The sequence below is a fragment of the Rhagoletis pomonella genome, unplaced genomic scaffold, assembly GCF_013731165.1.
Source record: "Rhagoletis pomonella isolate Grant_MI unplaced genomic scaffold, Rhpom_1.0 Rhpom_scaffold_00007, whole genome shotgun sequence".
Taxonomy (NCBI): Eukaryota; Metazoa; Arthropoda; class Insecta; order Diptera; family Tephritidae; genus Rhagoletis; species Rhagoletis pomonella.
In genome coordinates this window covers 5,628,718-5,648,001 of record NW_023458561.1, presented here as the reverse complement: position 1 = coordinate 5,648,001, position 19,284 = coordinate 5,628,718, and the positions used below count along the sequence as shown (strand labels likewise).

Genomic DNA, 19,284 nt, shown 5'->3' with positions numbered 1-19,284 from the left:
AAAAATCCGTAAAAAATTGCTGAAGCTGGATTGCCCGCTTCACACAATTTCTCATTTCCTGCCGCTAAATGGACTTCGAAAAAGTCAGATTTGACGGGAAAAGAGCTAAATTGGCAGCCCTGTTCGTAGCCTAGTGGAAAACTTCAAATCAGAAAATGGGTGTATTCGAGCTACAATTAAAGCGGCAGTGTTATTTTTATGAAGGAGCGTCACGTTCTACGCGAAAATTTAGGCGCTCCAGGAACAAAATTTTGACAATCAGTTGCTTATCATTGGCAAATCAAAAGCATTATAAAAACTCTTACTACACAATTCCTGCAGCATTTTAGAATATTTTCAGTTGAGCATCAGCAAAATATCAAGAAAGCAACAAGGCTGCAATATTTCGGTAATTATTACGTCGCTAGAACACACCTAATCTTCTTATCGGATGCGATTACAACTCCACGCCCTCAATCTGGAGCAACTCGGAAATATGTAAATACTCGCCTTGAGTTTCTTTTCGCTTATATTCTTAGCACTAACGTAATAATTTGTAATCGGTCTGGTACTTCTCCATTCATTTTTCCTAGCACTGAAAGCTAAGTGGGTGGGAAGGAGTGCTTGATGCACCACTAACTAACGATTTTGGTAGAGAAGGCAGCAACCAGATAGAAAAATGGAGCATATCTGATTAGAAATCATTTTCCGATTACAGATATAAGTGTCCGAACGTTATGGCTTTAGCTGATAGCCCTGCCGTTGCATGATGCGGCCCAGCATTGTGTAGGACAAGAATTAGATTTCAAGGCAAACCCTTCTACTGTAGTTTTCAGGGACGTAAACCGGATGAAAAATTTGGTCGGTTCGGTTCAGCGGTTCGAACCCTTTTTGCACTTTTGAACAGGGGTTTCGGTTCGGTTCAACGGTTCGGAAAAAAAAAATAACGCGCAAGTTTATGCGTCAAGCGCCAAGTGTCAAGTGCAACAACGCGCAAGGATAAGTGTCAAGTGTCTGTCAAATGAGATAGGTTGCCCTAACATTTGATATTGCCATATGGTAAACAAACATGGTATGTATTATCATATTTAACAAAAAGAAAAAAGGGGGTACATTTGTCAATTGAAAATCGGATGAAAAGAACCTTTAAACTTTTATTAAAAGTGGTTCGATTTTCGGTTCGGATCAAACATTTGTGGGAAATTTCGTTTCGTTTAATGGTTCAATTAGTCTATAGAAAAAGCGGGTTTCCGGTTCAAAACCGGTTCGGTTCAAAACCGGTTTACGTCCCTGGTAGTTTTACAAACATAGGCGATATTAACTCGCTGCAAATTCTTAGGTTCTTAAGATCCACGGGCTGGATTTGAGAGAAATAATAATTTTCCGCTGCATTCTTGTTGACTTTTTTTTAGGCCATTTGTGAGATGTGGCTTTAATACGGCACTCATGAGTGCTAATTGGAGTTGTTAAATTCGCAACTTTAACCGACCAACCTTTTTAGAAAATACACTTACAAACATATTGCGGTTGTTCACACTTGCCTGTTATCAGGTTATCTGGTTAAAAATTATTATTCTGTAGTGTATTTTATTGTTGTCAACTGAATAATAAATATAACCAAAAAACCTGATAACCAGACAAGTGTGAACAACCTCATTGAGAATTAGGTATGTACTTGAACAGTTTTGACGTTCTTACCTACACCTGTATGCTGTCTTTAGTATCCCAGCCAGCAAAGAATGGTAAATTTTGCCGACAGTGCAGTTTAGTTAAATTTTCCGTATCCGAAAACGCATACGAAAAACTCCTACAGTTATCATCAATTTTCGTGTCTGGAAACAGTACAGTTTAGTTCAATTTTCCGTACCCGAAAACGCATACAAAAAACTCCTACAGTTATCTTCAATTTTCGTATCCGGAAAACGTTCGAAAAAGATGATGTCATTTGAAAGCAATAATTGTATTTTATTTGCTTAAGCTAAACATTTGCAAGCATACATGCGTAGTCGGCAGTGGCTGAGCGTGCAGAGGAGTGTGCCGCTATTCGTTAGCTTCCAGAAGGTGCCGCGTTCGAATTCCGTCAGGCGCTTCTTAATTTTATTTTATTTCTTTTGAACCATGAAAAAGTATCTGTGAAGTGCAGAAGGATAGCGTATTGAACGAAGAATTCAATCAGACAAATTTCAGAAAAAACAGCCGAAAACGTATCGGTTTCACATACTGTTGTATGTACATACGTTTCTGCCGCACGTGGGAAAACGGATCGTCGAAGTATCCGGAAATGGAATCAGTAAACGGACAAAAATCCGCATTTTATCCACTTTTTTGGTCTTTTCCGGATCGGTTTTCGGATTTTTTGCTGGCTGGGATAAGCCAGTGGTCGGCAAAAGTTAAACTGTGTCTGTGTTGGTGAGCACAAGAGAACCGCTTCGCATGAGCAACCCAGTAGGAAATTACGAGAAGTGAAACTAAATTATTAACGCATCAGGCTTTAGTAAAAACATATAAATATATATATTTAGCACATATCATCACCTGAATGCAAAAAGATCTAAGAAACACCGTCGCTGAAATGCAAAAAGTCGTAACTCATAAAAAATTCAAAATTCACGTTTTGATTGATATGATGGATTTCATCGAATTACAACTCCCCTATTTGTTTTATGAAAAACATATTACTCACGACTTTTTCCATTTCAGTGATGACTTTTCTTACGTCTTTTTGCATTTCAGGTGACAATATGTATGTATGTGTGCATCGCTCATTTACTAGAAAAGTGTCATAATCCAAAAAAAAGCCAAAAATCTAGCTAAGTATGCAAAAATGAGCGTTACTTATTTCTTATGATTTGTAAAAATTGCATAGCTGTAACGATTACCAGAGGGTCAGTTCCCGTTCTGCGTTAATCGTGTAGTCATTAGAACAAGATGTGTATTAATTTTTCCCTGGGAGTATATGTAAATTCAGAACATTTTTCTCGAGTTTTTAGTTTTTTGAGTTATGACAGTATTTGAAGTAATGGAGTGATATGTATGTACATACATAAAAACTCAAATAAAAAATTCGTTTGGATTCACCCGCGTCAATATCTATTGAAATTCATGTTCATCAAAATTTTTCATTGTGAAATGTATTGTAAAAATTTGTTTTAATATCATATTCCCTAGTTTTTTTAAAGGACGTACAACTCAAAAGGTATTGTATGCCACCAAAAAAATTTTCAGTATACTTATGTATGTATGTACATACATATTTCTCGCAAGGCATCTTGGTATTTAATAAACAAATAGGAATGTTCGATATCGTATCGATTATTCTGAATATCGATATTTCATGGTGCGATAATCGGTTGTTTGAATCGATATTCCCAGGTCGATATATCGACGACATCGATACTTTACCCGCAATATCGATATTTAAGTTGAAATTTATTTTTCATCTACAAAAAAGTGTATGGGAAAAGTCTAAAGTAGATTTAACCAGCAGCTTTTGTGATTTATGTAGCTCTTAAGTTTGACAAACCGCTTGCATGGTGTATACGGCTCTTAACTCGTTGCCACCGTTAGACTTATTGTCTTGTTTCATTCCCTCTTTGACAATACAGTCGTCCGGCATGCCGTTTTAATCCTCAGTAAATATACAAGATGGAAATAACACAATTAGGTGACTTGATAGGCAGGTCTAATATTCTATTCAGTTGGGAGTAAGATTTGCAACATCGATTTTTCCGATATCGATATTGTTCAACCCGATATATCGCCATATCGATTTTACATGCAATGAATTACATCTATTCAAGATATCGATCTTTCTTAAATATCGAACATTCCTATAAACAAAGCAGAGCACCTACCGGCGATGTTGATTCGTTGCAGTCACAGTAATAAACCTTTTCGAAGCTTTTCACCATTTGGTCCCCGAGGAGTACTTTTGGGTTGTGTGCAGCGTTTTCGTTTTGCGCGCACGGCAACACTTACTGTGGGGAATTTCGCCTCATGATTAGAAAAGTTCTTTTCGAGGATAAAATATACATAATTATGTGTTATTTATGAACAAAATGTAGGTTAAGTATAATATTCATCTTTAATGTATGCTGATATTCATGCTTAATAAAGAATAATATCGATAGTTAAGTACATAAGTAACGTTTGTGTTTTATAAACTGAAAAACTAAAATCGTAATTATAGCACTGAATGGAGTCTTCTTAAATGTGAGTTTAAGATTAAAAACAATATATAAGATTATATTTTTATGAAAAACGTAAATGTTGTGAATTTATCAAGCAAAATTCTAGATTTCCGAATATATTTAAGTTGTTATTAAAAAAAAAAACAAGGTTTATATAGTTATACAGACCACAATACCTGCCAGCGCATCCGCCCAGAAAGTTCATTAAGCACACCCACACAAGTTATAAGCGTTTTCAGCATTTAACAGTTCATTACCATGTATGGTGTAATATAACAAGTTATACACTGAACTATGATAATCTGTACTAGTATCTATAATAATAGACAATAATTTGCAATATTTTTTCACTTTTGCAATTAATTTAATTATTACACAGTCATGACTGGTGCCACTCTACCATATTACGGTTGTTGCCACAGTAATTTTCTATACAACTCTGAATGAACAAAATGCATGCTCCTTCTCATTATCAACCCTGACCAGATTTTACCCCCGATGAGTACTCAAAAAGGTTTACTACTGTATATACTGACGTTGCTGTCTCGCTAACGACTAATAGCCCAGTTATGCACACTTGCACTGCTTTACCATTTTTACGTAAAAAAAAAACCCAACAGAATTCTACATGTTAAGTGCTATGCGTTGGGTAACCGTTTACACGCAAAGCCCGTTTAACAGGTTCTTATGTGACAACTCTCATGCAAAGTTAAGTATGCATAACTGGGCTATAAGATAGAGCGTGATAGCCCGAACTCAATGAAAACGACGAGCTACGGACCACAGCTGTCAAATTAGTTTAACACGTACTCTTATGTAGATAATTATTTTGGCGACGACCGGGCTACGCGACGACTGTGGTTGTGGCCAGATTAGATCTATTTCTATTTTTCCAGCGACAGATAAGGTTCTTCCTCTTCTTTTATGTCAAACTCATACAAATCAATCACTGCCGCGTTCAAAATAATCATGTCGTCATCAGTGTTGCCGCGAATCATTTTTAGTGGTAGCTAAATTCCTTTAAAAAAGGGCTAAAAAAGCTAAAAAAAAGTCGTTGTGGCTAAAAATGGTAGCTACAATTTTTTACTTACATATACATATATACATAAGTATACACGCAAACATTTTAAATAAGTAATGGTATAGAAAAACAATGAACACTAAACGCTAAACGTTTTGGTATAAAAGGGGAAATATACGACACCAGCTTGCTGTCTCCATAAAGTGATCGTACCATCAGGCTCGAAGCATATAACTTACAATACAATATTATATATATGGTACAATATTTATTTCTTTACAAATGAGGTCGAAGAAAGATCGAAATGATTAGAGCCGAAATTTCACAAATTTTCTACCATTTTGTTAAAAAATTTTTTTTTGTTTTAATTCACAACTGCAATATCGCGAACTTAACTTCCACAAACACGGCTTTGACTCATATAGTGCAGGAAATTTCCGCCAAGATATTCTTTACTTAGAAAATTTTGCTAATTTCACCACTCATGACACCAGCATGCTGGTACGATCATAAAATTTTCAAATAGTTTTTGAAGTCGCACCAGCAGCTGGTACAATCACACCACAAGAACATACACGGTCAATCGATATGATGGGCCATTTAACAAATTATGCATATTAAGGGCGGTAAACTTATCTATTTTAAACTATAGTTAAATCGTTAATAGATAAGTTAACAGCCCTAACTATTTTACAGTATGTATGTATAAAAACGTAAGTAACATACAATATATACATGTATATTTCTTAGTTTAAATATTCATCTCCTACTTAAATGAGAAAAATGAAACCTAATTAAGCATATACAACTTTTTCACGCCATGTATGAATAAATTCTCCAAAGGGCTAAAAAGGGGCTAGGGGTAATTTTAAATTTACGTGGCCAAAAAAGGTATGTGGTAGCTAAATCTAGCCAACAAAGGTCTAAAACGGCAACACTGGTCGTCATAGACAAAGTGTTTAGATAATGAAGATAACAAATTGGAAGCTGTTGCCCGCAGTTCGTCGTTTTCAGTGTGTTCAGAACTTAAGAATACGTGTGAAGTGATCGTCCCTAAATGTGGTATGAAGCGCAGACCACTGGTATAGGCCATAGCATGATTGAGAGAATACAGAGGTTGCGCCGATCTCGGACCGCTATTCCTCTCTTAACGAATTTGACAGAATCGTTGTTTACATGACGTCACACTGGTGCAACTTGTTTACGTTTTCCTGGCAACATTTTTTCTTCTTCTTCCATTCTTGCTCACGTTTTGGCCTTTCTCTCTCGCAATTGCACCAGTGTGACGTCACATAAAAGTTATTCTCAAAAATCTGATCGGCGCAATCTTGTATTCTATCATTCTTGAGGCCATAGAACCATTTAATCTGTCAGAAAGGAAAAAGTGAATACTCAGAGGTTTGCATATATGTATGTATGTAAAATTAAGTTATTTTGTGGCATATTTTAGACCCGATTTGCATATAAATGTGTGCATGCAATTTTTATGCTAATAATATTAATTTCTTAATGAATGTAACTTTTATATAATGAAATAGTTTCTAGCAACCGAAGCTTTTTGGTTCATATTCTACTTATGTATACACAGCAGACTACCCAGGTAGGGCTTTGCGAGTAAATGTTTCTAAAAATTTAAGAAAAATAATATCGGCAATAATGAAGCAGAAATAAAGAAAAATAAATTACAATTTCTTAAATCCTATTTACATCCAAACTTTTATAAGTATTTTACAAATCGAACACTTCCACTTTGAATGAGCGTTTACTAGTTGGCACATTTAGATGATTCGACGAAGTCGCTGCAGCGTTAGAAAGATTCAAACGGAGATGGGAGCTTCGCATTGTTACAGGCCGATCATCGTCTTCATCATCTTCATCCGAAAAGTCACTTCGTGTTCTCACAGGTCCTCCTAAAGCCAGACCACTGTAATCATCTTCGTCATCCTGTAGGACAAGTTGGAATTTTTAAAAATAATAGTTAATCATGAAGCCATTAAAAAGTATTTTAAACAAAGAAACCCCCTAAAATTAGGAGAACATCCCAAGTTCAATATGGAGTGCGTGTTAAAGATTCATACTTACACATCTGATAAATTTTAATGAATTTTACGGAAAAACTACGAGTAAGTACAAAATACTGATATTACTAACGTGTTGCTTTGCCAATTGATCCCTAAGTAAAAACTAATTTATTTTCTAAGTACGATAAACTTCCTTATTCAAATAAGACCATATCTCGTCACGTTCAATGCAAAATACGCTGTTTGACAATTTTCAAATTTCTTTTAGTTTTTCATTTATTTTCATTAAGTATTAGTACAATAATATCAACATCTTTTATAGTACAACAAATACATTCAAAAATATTGCACATCCATTAATAAAAAAAACACATATTTAGTTATACAGGGTGTCCCAGAAGTAACCTGCCAAACTTTAGAGGAAGGTAGGTGGGGTGTGAGCTCTCTGATAAAAGAAAAAATTTCAGGTAAAAGTGGTACCGTTTTTGAAATATTTACATTTTTTTTAATTAAAAAAATCGTGCCTGTTCATGTATGTTTTTTCACTGCATCTACAAACCAGGCTATACTTAGTAAATTTTTTATGTAAAATACTTCCAGATTGTTACTTCTCCATACTCAAATGCAATATAGTTAAAATATATTAAGGAGCCATCATAAAATTATGACTATTTTGGGATTTTTAACTTTTTGATATTTTCTTCCCCAACTTTCACTATCTCTGGTGAAAAAAAATGTACTGAGCTATAACTTTACATTACATAAAAAAATTTTTCATTTAATAAAGATTTCAGAAAGGTGCCAATGAATTCGAATAGAATAAAAACTGATAGCCGCTTTTGTGAGCAAAGGACTGAGACACGCTAGAATGTATTTAATAGATTTAAATTTACAAAGGTACATTATTACCTGCTCCTGACATTATTTCGTCGGTCCCTACGAAGAGTAACACATTTCACTATTCGCGTGGAAGACTAGCACATTTCACTATTATGGTCTGATTATGCATACTTCGCACAACTTCGCATAAACTTCAAACTGTAATTTCGTATGCACTTTGTATGTATTTTGTATGCATTCCATTACCCAGAAATTAGCAGAACTTTTCAAAAACTTAGCGATCTGTTTAGTCTAGATTTTGCTGCACGATTTCTTAAGTTACATTTTTATTGCACTGGTACAAATGGTTGCGCGAAGTTATGCGAAGTATGCATAATCAGACCTTTAGCGTGGAAGAGTAGCACATTTCAGAATTTTGCGTGGAAGAGTAGCACATTTCAGATTTTTGCGTGGAAGAGTAGCACATTTTACTATTTGCGTGGAAGACTAGCACATTTCAGATTTTCACGTGGAATAGTAGCACATTTCACTATTTGCGTGGAAGAGTAGTACATTTAGGGTTTAAACTAAATCATAAAAGCATAATTTATATTGGAAATTCAAGTGCTTATTTTATATTTCTATAATTCTATCATAAAATTCATGAAATTCAGACGGTATATAGCGTTTAGTGATCATTTGCTGGAGATCATCCACTTTTCTTTTTTTAACGGCATTTTTCCCCTTTAAGCTTTATGCAATTCATATTGTTTTATGGTTAACCATTGAAATTTTGTTTTCAGTATGTTCAATTTCAACTAAAATAAAGTTCATTTAAAAAAAACATATAAACCCACGCTTAAAATTTTGTAGAAATCTAAAAAAAAATCAACTAATTTTCATTCAAATTTATTTACTCAAAAGTGTTAAAAATTTTTTGAGTATGAAGCTTTATAGCCGATTCAATTTTAGTGTGATCCGGTAGTGCATTCGCTACCATATAACGAATAAACACAATTTATTTTTATATGGAAGAAAACCGCAACAACGGAAATTTTTAGCCACTTGAATCTATATACTCAAAAAATTCTGAGAAAATAATTTTGACATTTGGATGAACATTTTTAGATTTTTTTAGTTTTCTACAAAGTTTCAAATTTGGATTTATATGGACTTCTTCAGAGAATGAACTTTATTTTAATGAAAATTCTTAAAAATAAATAAATGAACATAAGTGGAAAACAATATCACTTTGAAATGAAGTGCTCTCGATGCTTCTTTATGATATAATGATCGGATTTAAACCAAATTAATATGGGACCACCTGTGAGGTAACCTTCCTCCTTTTTGTGAAGTCGGTTAAAAACACAAAGCAACAAAGAATAACTAATACATATATAGTGTTTACTAACTACTCATACGTTTAACGAACATCCAAGTATATACATAAGGATGCATACGTGTTTAATTTTGTTATAATTTCTTGTGTAAATATTTACCTTTGATTTTGTTGTGACTTCGAAAAACTTTTTTCTACGTGTTTTTGTATTACTTAATTGCGAATTAGACATAAAGTTACTTTTACTCTTATGAATAATTTGTAAAGATGCAATCACCAGCGTTACATTACGAGTATTTCGAAGTACAGTAATTGACGAAATACCCGACACGGTTTGAGAAATGTTCATCGAGTAGTCCTCTTCACATTGAGTATTTATGGATGTATGTACATGGTATTTATAAGCTAAGCCGAAATCCGCATGGAGTTTTTATGTACATATGTATGTATATATTCAAATCTCTTAACTCCAAGCTCATCATGTTTCCTTCAGTATTAAGTACATGTTTATGTATGTATGTAGTTTATCATTATCATTTAAGAAGTGTGTAGGCGAATTTAAGAGAAGCCGAGCGTCAATATTCAGATTTGCGTTTGCTGTTCTTAGGTACATTCTATATTTTTCCAACAAACTTGTTACATACATAGGTATGTGGCCGTCCATATATAACATCCATCTTTGTTTAGACAATTCTTACTGAGTTATTGATCAATTGTATTGAATGTCAATGGAAGCATTCAGTAATAATTTTTGGTTCAATAGTGTCGCTTTACCGATTTGGCTTTATTTTCTACAAATCAAATTTTAAATTTGCTTATAAATCAAAGTGAAAACGAACAGTTCGTATCGGCTATATGAATTACGATTTCGTCCCGTAGTCAAAAGGCCTTAACAACGATAGCGATGTTTAGTTAGCGTTAGTTTGTTAGCGTTGATTGCTTTTTGATGATTTAATGAGCAGTCGTGTATTGAATTAGTTATGACGATTTCGATCCGCATGATAACAATTCAATGTCTTTAAAATTAGTGAAACATCTCCAGTTTTTACATACTCCTACTTCAAAACGGGATTTTTCTCTTTTATAGAGATATAAAATAGTATTTTAATTATTAACTTTGATTAATAAAACGCTCGCTAATATGGTTTACTTGGAGGTAACTGTTGCGTTTTTTAATTAATTTCGTATTGTTTTGTAATTGTATTTAACTAAACTTTTCGGCTGATTTGTTTATCGTTCTAGTTGAATTCAATTCTGTAGAAAATGATATAAACAAATATATACATATGTATGTGTGTATTAAGAAAATGTTGTTGGCTTCAAAAACAGCGTTTTTATCTTCAAAGGCATTACCGTTATACATAGCATCGATGTCATATGATATTCAGAGATGTACTTTTCTAAATGCAATAAAAATTAAATATGTACCAGTTTCCCGTGCAAATTATTCGCATCCAATATTTTGGAATAAAATGGAAATAAATTAACCAAGTATTTGCTTCAGGAGTTTGTTTTATTGCAGTAACTACAGATTAGGGATGTTGCGAATGTGGAATTTTAGACATCCGCGGATGGGAATGCGGATTCGAATATCTAACAGCTAACATCCGCGGATGCGGATGCCAATGCGGATGTCAAGTATTTTTAGGAATTCGAATTTAGAATAATGGCGAGATCGTTGTTTAAACAGCGCTTATAAGCCAAACGAGATATGCCAGGTTTTTCTAATGGCGATTTCGTTTCTACCAAAAAAATTTCGCCTTTTGATTGCTCCTTTCTCTTTTTGTGTTCGATTCGAAACTAAAGGCAAAGGGTGAGCAAATTTTGTGTTCATTTCTTAAAGTGTTACACTATTGTAATGCAAAAATCACATTCCCTGTCCCGTGAAGCTTTGTCAGGGAAGATGGTTGCCCTGAAAATCAGATGGTTGTTTAGAACGGCAATATTATGAAATGGGTGAGCTAGACAAGGACAAGAAGGCAAAAACACGCTTTTTTACAGGGTTTAGTGTAACATCAAACACATTTTGCACCGGGGTTGGGCAACATTTTTTCGAAGAAACGAAATCACCATAAAGCTTTTTAAAAAGAATTCTTCATTCTCATTCCTTTGGCTGTTTCAGAATTTGGGGAATCTGTAACTTCATCGGCGTTTTTCGATTTTAGTTTCTGTAATTCATTTTTAATACTTTCTGCTGCGGTTGGTTTGACAAATGTGTACTTTTAGCGAACTGGGAAAATAAATTATTATTTTCCAGGAATGAAAATTTTCAATAAAATTCTGTTTTTAAAGTCGTGGCTGCCAGCCGAATCGGATCAGAATATTGTTATTTAAAAAAAAGCACCGTTCTCTTTTTATAAGCATTTGAATCTCAGATAGTAACGTTATTCTTATCTTCTTAAAGGTCAGACCCATAGTTTTTTTAATTATTTGAGCATCGCTTCTCTTTATAGCCAGACGTTGATCATTTCTGCTTGAAATCCCTATTGAAGGAGCTTACTCTTTGACTTTAAATAGCAAAGAAGGGACAGTTTTACCACAGAAGTTTTTAGCCTAGGATCCAACCTTATAAAAAAAATATTGCCCGACAAGTAAACAAAATTACTGTCTTTAAAATTTTTGCTAAAAATAAAGAGCCCCATTTGAAATTATTGAAACGAATATATGTAACATCAATAGCAAATCACGAAAATGTGGTTAAGAATTACAGTACACATTTTCTTATTTTTTGTCTAGTAGTTTTTTTAAGATTGGTCCAAAAAAATTATTATAAAGAAAGAAACCAATGCAGGTATTTAAAGCTCAAAAAACCACATTTGGTAAAAAGACTATGTTCTCTTTGACGTACGTCCAAAGGTCAAGGAGAAATTGGAACTTGTATGCCCATTGATAACTCGGTTATATAGCTTTAGAAATAATATGTTTAGAGAAATTTGTATCAAAGTTGATAAATATGACATTTGACCAGATTTGTTACACAAATACTTCCACGACCACAGGCAAAAATATTGGCTACAATTTGTCATTTTGTTTGCCATATAGGTATACGTTTTACGGTGCAGTTGCACAACATTCGCAAAAGCTCCGCATTGACTTTGCGAATGCGAATGTTAAAGTTCAAGCGGGAGATCCGCGGTTGCGAATCCGAATGCGAATATTCGCTACAAGCCTGGTACATACATATACATATATAGCAGCAATTAATTTCATCTAAAGAAACGGCTTGTCATCCATCTCCGCTGTGGCGTATGTAGTGCATATTTTTGGCGCAATATTTAACTTCTTCTGGCGGGGCGACATTTACCTCTAGAGTTTTTCTAATTGTATGTCTTTGATATGATACCTACGACAAGGTTGGATCTAGACTAGGTTTGCCATAAATACCTTTGCTATATTTATTTTAAAATGGTGGTCTGGACCAGGGTTCTTGGGAATATTCGCATTCGCATTCGCAACCGCGGAGCTTCCGCACTAATTTTAACATTCGCATTCGCAATAATCAATGCGGAGGTGTTTTTTATTTAAAGATAGTTTCACTTCTTCTTCTTATCCGCCATTGCTCCCATTTGAGGTATCCACAAATTTTTCAAACCAGTCGCAGAAGAAAGTATTAAAAATGAATTACAAAAACTAAAAACGCTGATCAAGTTAGAGATTCCTCAAGTTCTGAAACAGCCAAAGGGATGAGAATGAAGAATTCTTTTTAAAAAGTAAAAAAAAACACGACACATCTGGTTTGGCTTGTGCGCTAGATTCTAATTGTTTCTTAAAAATACTTGACATCCGCATTCGCATCCGCATCCGCGGATGTTAGCTGTTAGATATTCGAATCCGCATTCGCATCCGCGGATGTCTGAAATCCATATTCGCAACATCCCTAGTCTGGACACACAACATTGCAAGTTGATAAAAGCGTTGTAAAATAATAAAAAATAGTTGCTGAACCTTTAGTTAGGTATGCGATAAATGGTATGAGATATCTCTTACTTTATATCGTATATCTTCTGCGATGAACACCTGCGATATATCTCTTCGTTTCGTATGCAAGCGACCATAGTAGGTGTAGACGTGCAGTTAGGGAGCGATATAAAATTTGTGCATAATCGATAAAATAATACAAAATGTTCAAAATTAGATATAAGGGCTGAAATCTTAACATTTTCCGATCTTTTCGAGACCACAATAAAAATTTGGGGTTTCCATTTGAAAAAATGAATGAAATTCTAAAACCCTTCCCCTCGTCCTTTGTTCTCTGATGAATACTTTCCGAGATAGAGTGCGACCGGATAATTTTTGAACACCCGGTATGTAAAGATATATTGAAAAATTTATTAGCGAATTCAATTCTACCAGTTGTAATATTTTCTCAGAATCGGAATATGAATTTTCGGAATACGAACTTGATTCTTATAGTGAAGTTTTGCTATTATTTAAAGCATCATTTTTGATCCTATCAAGGAAATAAGGTTTGATTTTGATCAGGGAATTAGGGTTAAAGCGATTTTTAGCAATATGCTCAGGCATTTCATGTCACCGCGGCCACCTCTGTGCGCGAACTCTCAGGATTTGGAGGAAAGTTGAAGAGATTGAATGTCTAGGTGACATGAATATACGTGCAGCATATTTTGCCGATATGACGTAGGGTTGCCTATTTACATGGGACTTAACTTTTAAGAAAACGTCATACAAACCTTTCTTTAAAGTGCCGTCTTATTACGTGCTTTACCATCCTATGCAACTTATAAAAAACAAAAAACAAAAATTAAGTAAACATTTTATTTTTATTTTTTTTTTTTGATTATCGCATTTTAAAAAATTTATATTTTTACATAAAAACATTGTCTATAATGACAACTTTAAGTGCTCAAATGGGCGTAATGGGCTACTTATGCGTATGGACTCTAGATCGTCTAACGCTCGACCAGTATGATAAATAGACATTGAAATTGTATATTTTTGAAAGAGGAAAGGTGTGTAAAAAACAAAAACAATATGAATAATTGATATTAGCTTTACTAAAGGTCCGAAATCATGAAAATCGCTTCAAGGAAATGGCAGAAGTGAACTTTGTTGCAAGTTCACATGGGAAATTTGCTTACGACGTGATTGGAGGAAATTTTAAGAGACTAGCAGCTAGAGCAAGTCTTCAACTCCTGATGTTACAACAAATTCGTACACCCGAAGCCCTCTACCAATGGGGCGCTGTATGTTTCTAATAAGATGCCTGTAAAAAATAACTGCAACAAACTTTCAGTGAACTTTATTTCGACTATGACTACGTGCCTATTACTTTCATCCTATTTTAAGCTAGTTTAAAAGGTTAAATAACATCATGTTAGGGAACTTCATACGCCTATTTAACGAATCTTTAAATCAATAAATATTTTTTTTCTTTTTAGCTCTTATTGTAATAAAAGCGTGTTGTTAGTTTTTTTAACTATAACTTTATTACTCATTAGGTTTATTTTTACAAACCTTTCCTTTTTATACCTTTCATCAGCATGAAATGGTATTATAACTTTGGTCCGATGTTTGTAAGTACCAGAACAAAAAGAGATAGACCCATGAAAATGTATACTTATATGATCAGAACGTCGAGCTGAGTTGATTTAGCCATGTCCGTCTGTCCGTCTGTCTGTCTGTTTGTATGCAATCTAGTCTCTCAGTTTTCGAGATATCCCGATCAAATTTGGTAGGCGGGTGTATTTTTATAATGTATTAATCATTTGTCGGAACCGGAAGAATCGGACCACTATAACATATAGCTCCCATACAACTGATTGTTCAGATATGAGATTTTTCATTATAACTTCTCCATTTATGCAGCTACGAACATGAAATTTTGTAATACTTGCACCCATTATCAACAGAATACTTACAGTGAAAATTACAAAGATCGGGTCACTATAACCTATAGCTCCCATACAACTGATTGTTCAGATATAAAATTTTGCGTTATAACTCCTCCATTTATATAGCTAGGAACATGAAATTCCGCACTGTTTTCAATAATTATCAACAGAAAACTTACAGTGAAAATTAAAAAGATCGGGTAACTATAACCTATAGCTCCCATACAACTGATTGTTCAGATATGAGATTTTTCGTTATAATTCATCCATTTATGTAGCTAGGACCATGAAATTTCGCGCTGTTTTCACTCATTATCAACAAAAGACTTACAGCGAAAATAACAAAGATCGGGTCACTATAACCTGCAGCCCCCATACAACTGATTGTTCAGATATGAGGTCTTTTATCATAACTCCTCCATTTATGCAGCTAGGAACATGAAATTTCGCACCATTTTCACTCATTATTAACAGAATACTTACAGTGAATATAACAAAGATCGGATGACTACAACATATATCTTCCATACATCTGATTGTTCAGATATGGGGTTTTACTGTAAAACTCCTTTATTTGAACAGCTAAAACCGATAAATTTCGTAAGATATTTTATAAATAATAATACAAAGTCTACTGAGAAAATCGTCAAAATCTATGCTGTATAAGCTTTATCTCCTATAGCACTGATTGTTAAGATACCAGTTTTTGCCATATATCTCCTTTATGTACGAAACTAAACCCAATAAATTGTGTTACCGGTTTACATACCGATCACATAGTGGTGAAAATCACTTAGATTGGTGTCATATAAAGTATATCTTCCATACCTCTGATTGTTTAGATGCGATTTTTTATATAAGTATGTAACTCCTCTATCGATGTATGCAGATGTATTCAAAAGCAGTAATCTGTCAAAGTAAAATTTGCAGATGTTCATGAAAGGTATGAAGCCTTCGGCATAGCCGAAGACAGCGCTGCTCTTACTTGTTTTGTTTTAATAAAGGGACTAACCTTGTAGCTATCATCGGAGGTCTAATATTCTTTTGCAATGAGTGTTGTTGATTTTGATGTTGCTGATGTTTCGGTTTCATTGCAAAAGAATATTAGACCTCCAATGATAGCTTCAAGGTTAGTCCTTTTATTTCAACAAGAAAAAGGAAAGGTGTGCAAAAAAAATAAATAACAAAATAACAACACAAATGAGTAATGAAATTATAGTAAAAAAACCAACAACACTATAAAGAACTATTATAAGAACTAAAAAGAAAAAAATTATTTAGTAATTTAAGGATTCGTTAAATAAGGATATGAAGTTCCCTAACTTGATGTTATTTAACCTTTTAAACTAGCTTAAAATAGGATGAAAGTAATTGGCACGTAGTCATAGTCGAAATAAAGTTCACTGAAAATTTGTTGCAGTTATTTTTTACAGGCATCGCATTAGAAACATACAGCGCCCCATTGGTAGAGATATGTTTGACGGAGTTGGAATATGGGACCACCTACAGGAGAATATGTAAACAAATATGAAATGTAATAAAATAAATAAAGTAAATAAAAATAAAAAAGAAATAAAAAAAATATTTTGTTTTTTCTATTGATATTTTATGTCCAAAAGTATCTAGTAACAAGTTAGTTACATCAAATGCAGAGGAAACCACCCCTGACTACATCTAATGCAGAGGTAACCACTCTTGACTATTTCGCGGCCATCGCCATACAAATATAGTTAGCTTTCGCCAAAGAATATATACAGACAACAAGTGACTTTTAGCTCCTTCCTAATCAACTTAAAGTTAGCTTATAGTTAGATCCATTTCCTGCAGGGCAGTAACAACTACGATATTGGTTTTCGATTTGGGTTTAGTGCAGTTGGTTTTGCTAACTCAATAAAGAAGGAGCGATTCGCTCCTAAAGTAAAAACGTAACGTAGTTTTCGTTAACTTACACACACACATATCGTCGTTTAAAGTACAAAACCGCGTATCTTCATTCTGCAAAACTGCGTAACTGACATTTGCTGCCAATAATTGTATTTGCTCACACAAGTTCTTGGCTCAATCCTAATCCATTCGTCCTGAAATATACTTGCAAGAAATGCGATTGCTTTATAAAAAAGGGAACCATTTAGAAAAAAGTATGAGTGTTTTTACTCTCTAGAAAATAATTAAAGCAATCTCACATATGCGGTTTTTCACTTTGTTGATACGCGGTTTTGTACTTTAAACGACGATATGTTTGTATGTATGCAAAACAAAATATAAGAGGAATTACTCAGATTTCTGGTTAATCAGGTTATGATTAATCAGTTTGCTGATTAATCAAATTAATAAGATTCTGATTAATCAATACGTAACTAATCGGAAAATTAATCATTTTGATTAATCAAAAATAATTATTATTTGCTTAGTTAATTAATTAGCTTTGGTTAATCAGCTTGTTCGATTGATTGATTATTCGCACATCTCTAATGTACTTATTTTACGATGCTTGATGTTGAAATGATTTTGGTGTATAAAAACGCTGTCTTTGTACTCTGTTCTCCTAAAACCTACCTCAAATTCGCCGATAGTAAACCGTGTCGCTGCTAATGAGTTCTGAGGTGGCATATCCGGACTCATGACCTGATTTCAAGGTTTTTCAGGTATATGTTAGTAACCGCATAATATAGATTAGTTACAATGTAAGCAATAAACAATAAGAGTAATAAATATGTGTTATTTGTTGTGTTAAAATTTGATTTACAAAAGCAAACTAACTGCACATAAACGAATAGCTGTGCGCTTGTCTTTTTACAGAAAATAAAAATAAAACTGTCCATATAACTTAAATTGAAACATCTTCTAAAAATCACCTCATCATCATCATTGTCGATCATTTCTTTTGTTGATGCCGTGGTTTCATTTCGTCTGATTGAGCCCTGGTGTATATCTAGATCCACTTTCAAGCATTGGAAGCTTCGCATCAAGAAAACGATGGGCATTGGCAATACCCCAGCAAGAATCATAGCTAAAGCTATAACCATCACCCAAGACGGATAGTTAGCTTGTTGCACTGCTCCCTATAAAAATTTGCGAAAAAGTTAGTTTAATTTTTAATGATTCTCCGCATGTATATAATGTTTATTACAAGTTGTGCATTCCAAGCTCCGTAAGTGGGGTTCTTGATCACCATAAAGACCACAGATGAAACTAAAATGGCCACCATAATCACTGGTCCAATATAACGCCAGGTCAACTGCCAGTAGAGGCCGGGTCGGTATCCAGTCATCTGATATATGTCCTCGGTAAATCTGTGTAGGATATGCAGTCAAAATGTGTTAGTTGTTACACCGTGCGACAAAAAAAAAATAAAATAAAATTAAATCCAAACACACAAAAGAATCGATATATTCACAAAACTATGGACCAAATATAGTAAAACTGAGTTTTTATTTTTTACTCTGACCTCAGGATTTTTTTTTCAAAGTACTTTGAAATTTTAAAGATATGGTTAGTTCAAAAAATTATTAAAAACAAATCAGTGCAATGTGGAATAACAATATGGGTACCAAATGAGAGAGGAAATTCTGTAAAACTTAAAACCAATAAAGTTTTTTGGCTTACAAGGACGAATAGGTGCTCTTTTAATAAATTTTATCTTTATAAATTAATACAATTTTCAGGACGAAAATCGATGATGAGGTCGTGCATATATTAGTCCTCAAACAGTAATTTTTTCAAAAAAGATATTGCAAATTTTCAAGCCTATTTAAGAAAAAAATTTATAAAGGACATTTTGCATACCCATTCGTCCTTTTCCCCAAAAAAATTTATTCCGGTATAATTCTACAGAACTTTTTCTTTTATATGATACCCTTATGGATATTCTATATTGGACTGAACTTTTTGAACAATTAATTAATACAATTTTCAGGACGAAAATCGATGATGAGGTCGTGCATATATTATTCCTCAAACAATAATTTTTTCAAAAAAGATATTGCAAATTTTCAAGGATATTTAAGGAAAAAATTTATAAAGGACATTTTGCATACCCATTCGTCCTTTTCCCCAAAAAAAT

General features: G+C 33.7%; 1 protein-coding gene across 2 annotated transcripts in view; it reads right to left on the bottom strand.

The window, feature by feature from the left end:
• Positions 1-6,872: 6,872 nt before the first annotated feature.
• Positions 6,873-19,284, bottom strand: part of LOC118742269 (sodium-dependent neutral amino acid transporter B(0)AT3) — an 82,439-nt gene continuing 70,027 nt past the window's right edge. The window contains exons 6-9 of one of the 2 annotated variants that reach the window (XM_036474213.1): positions 18,352-18,514; positions 18,077-18,283; positions 17,778-17,846; positions 10,165-10,623 (exon numbers count right to left, since the gene is read on the bottom strand). In XM_036474213.1, the coding sequence (XP_036330106.1) occupies positions 10,618-10,623; positions 17,778-17,846; positions 18,077-18,283; positions 18,352-18,514 (445 nt within the window). In that variant the 3' untranslated portion in view covers positions 10,165-10,617. Of the gene's footprint in view, positions 7,135-10,164; positions 10,624-17,777; positions 17,847-18,076; positions 18,284-18,351; positions 18,515-19,284 lie in introns of those variants that run through there. The other variant, XM_036474212.1, reaches the window with a different exon arrangement.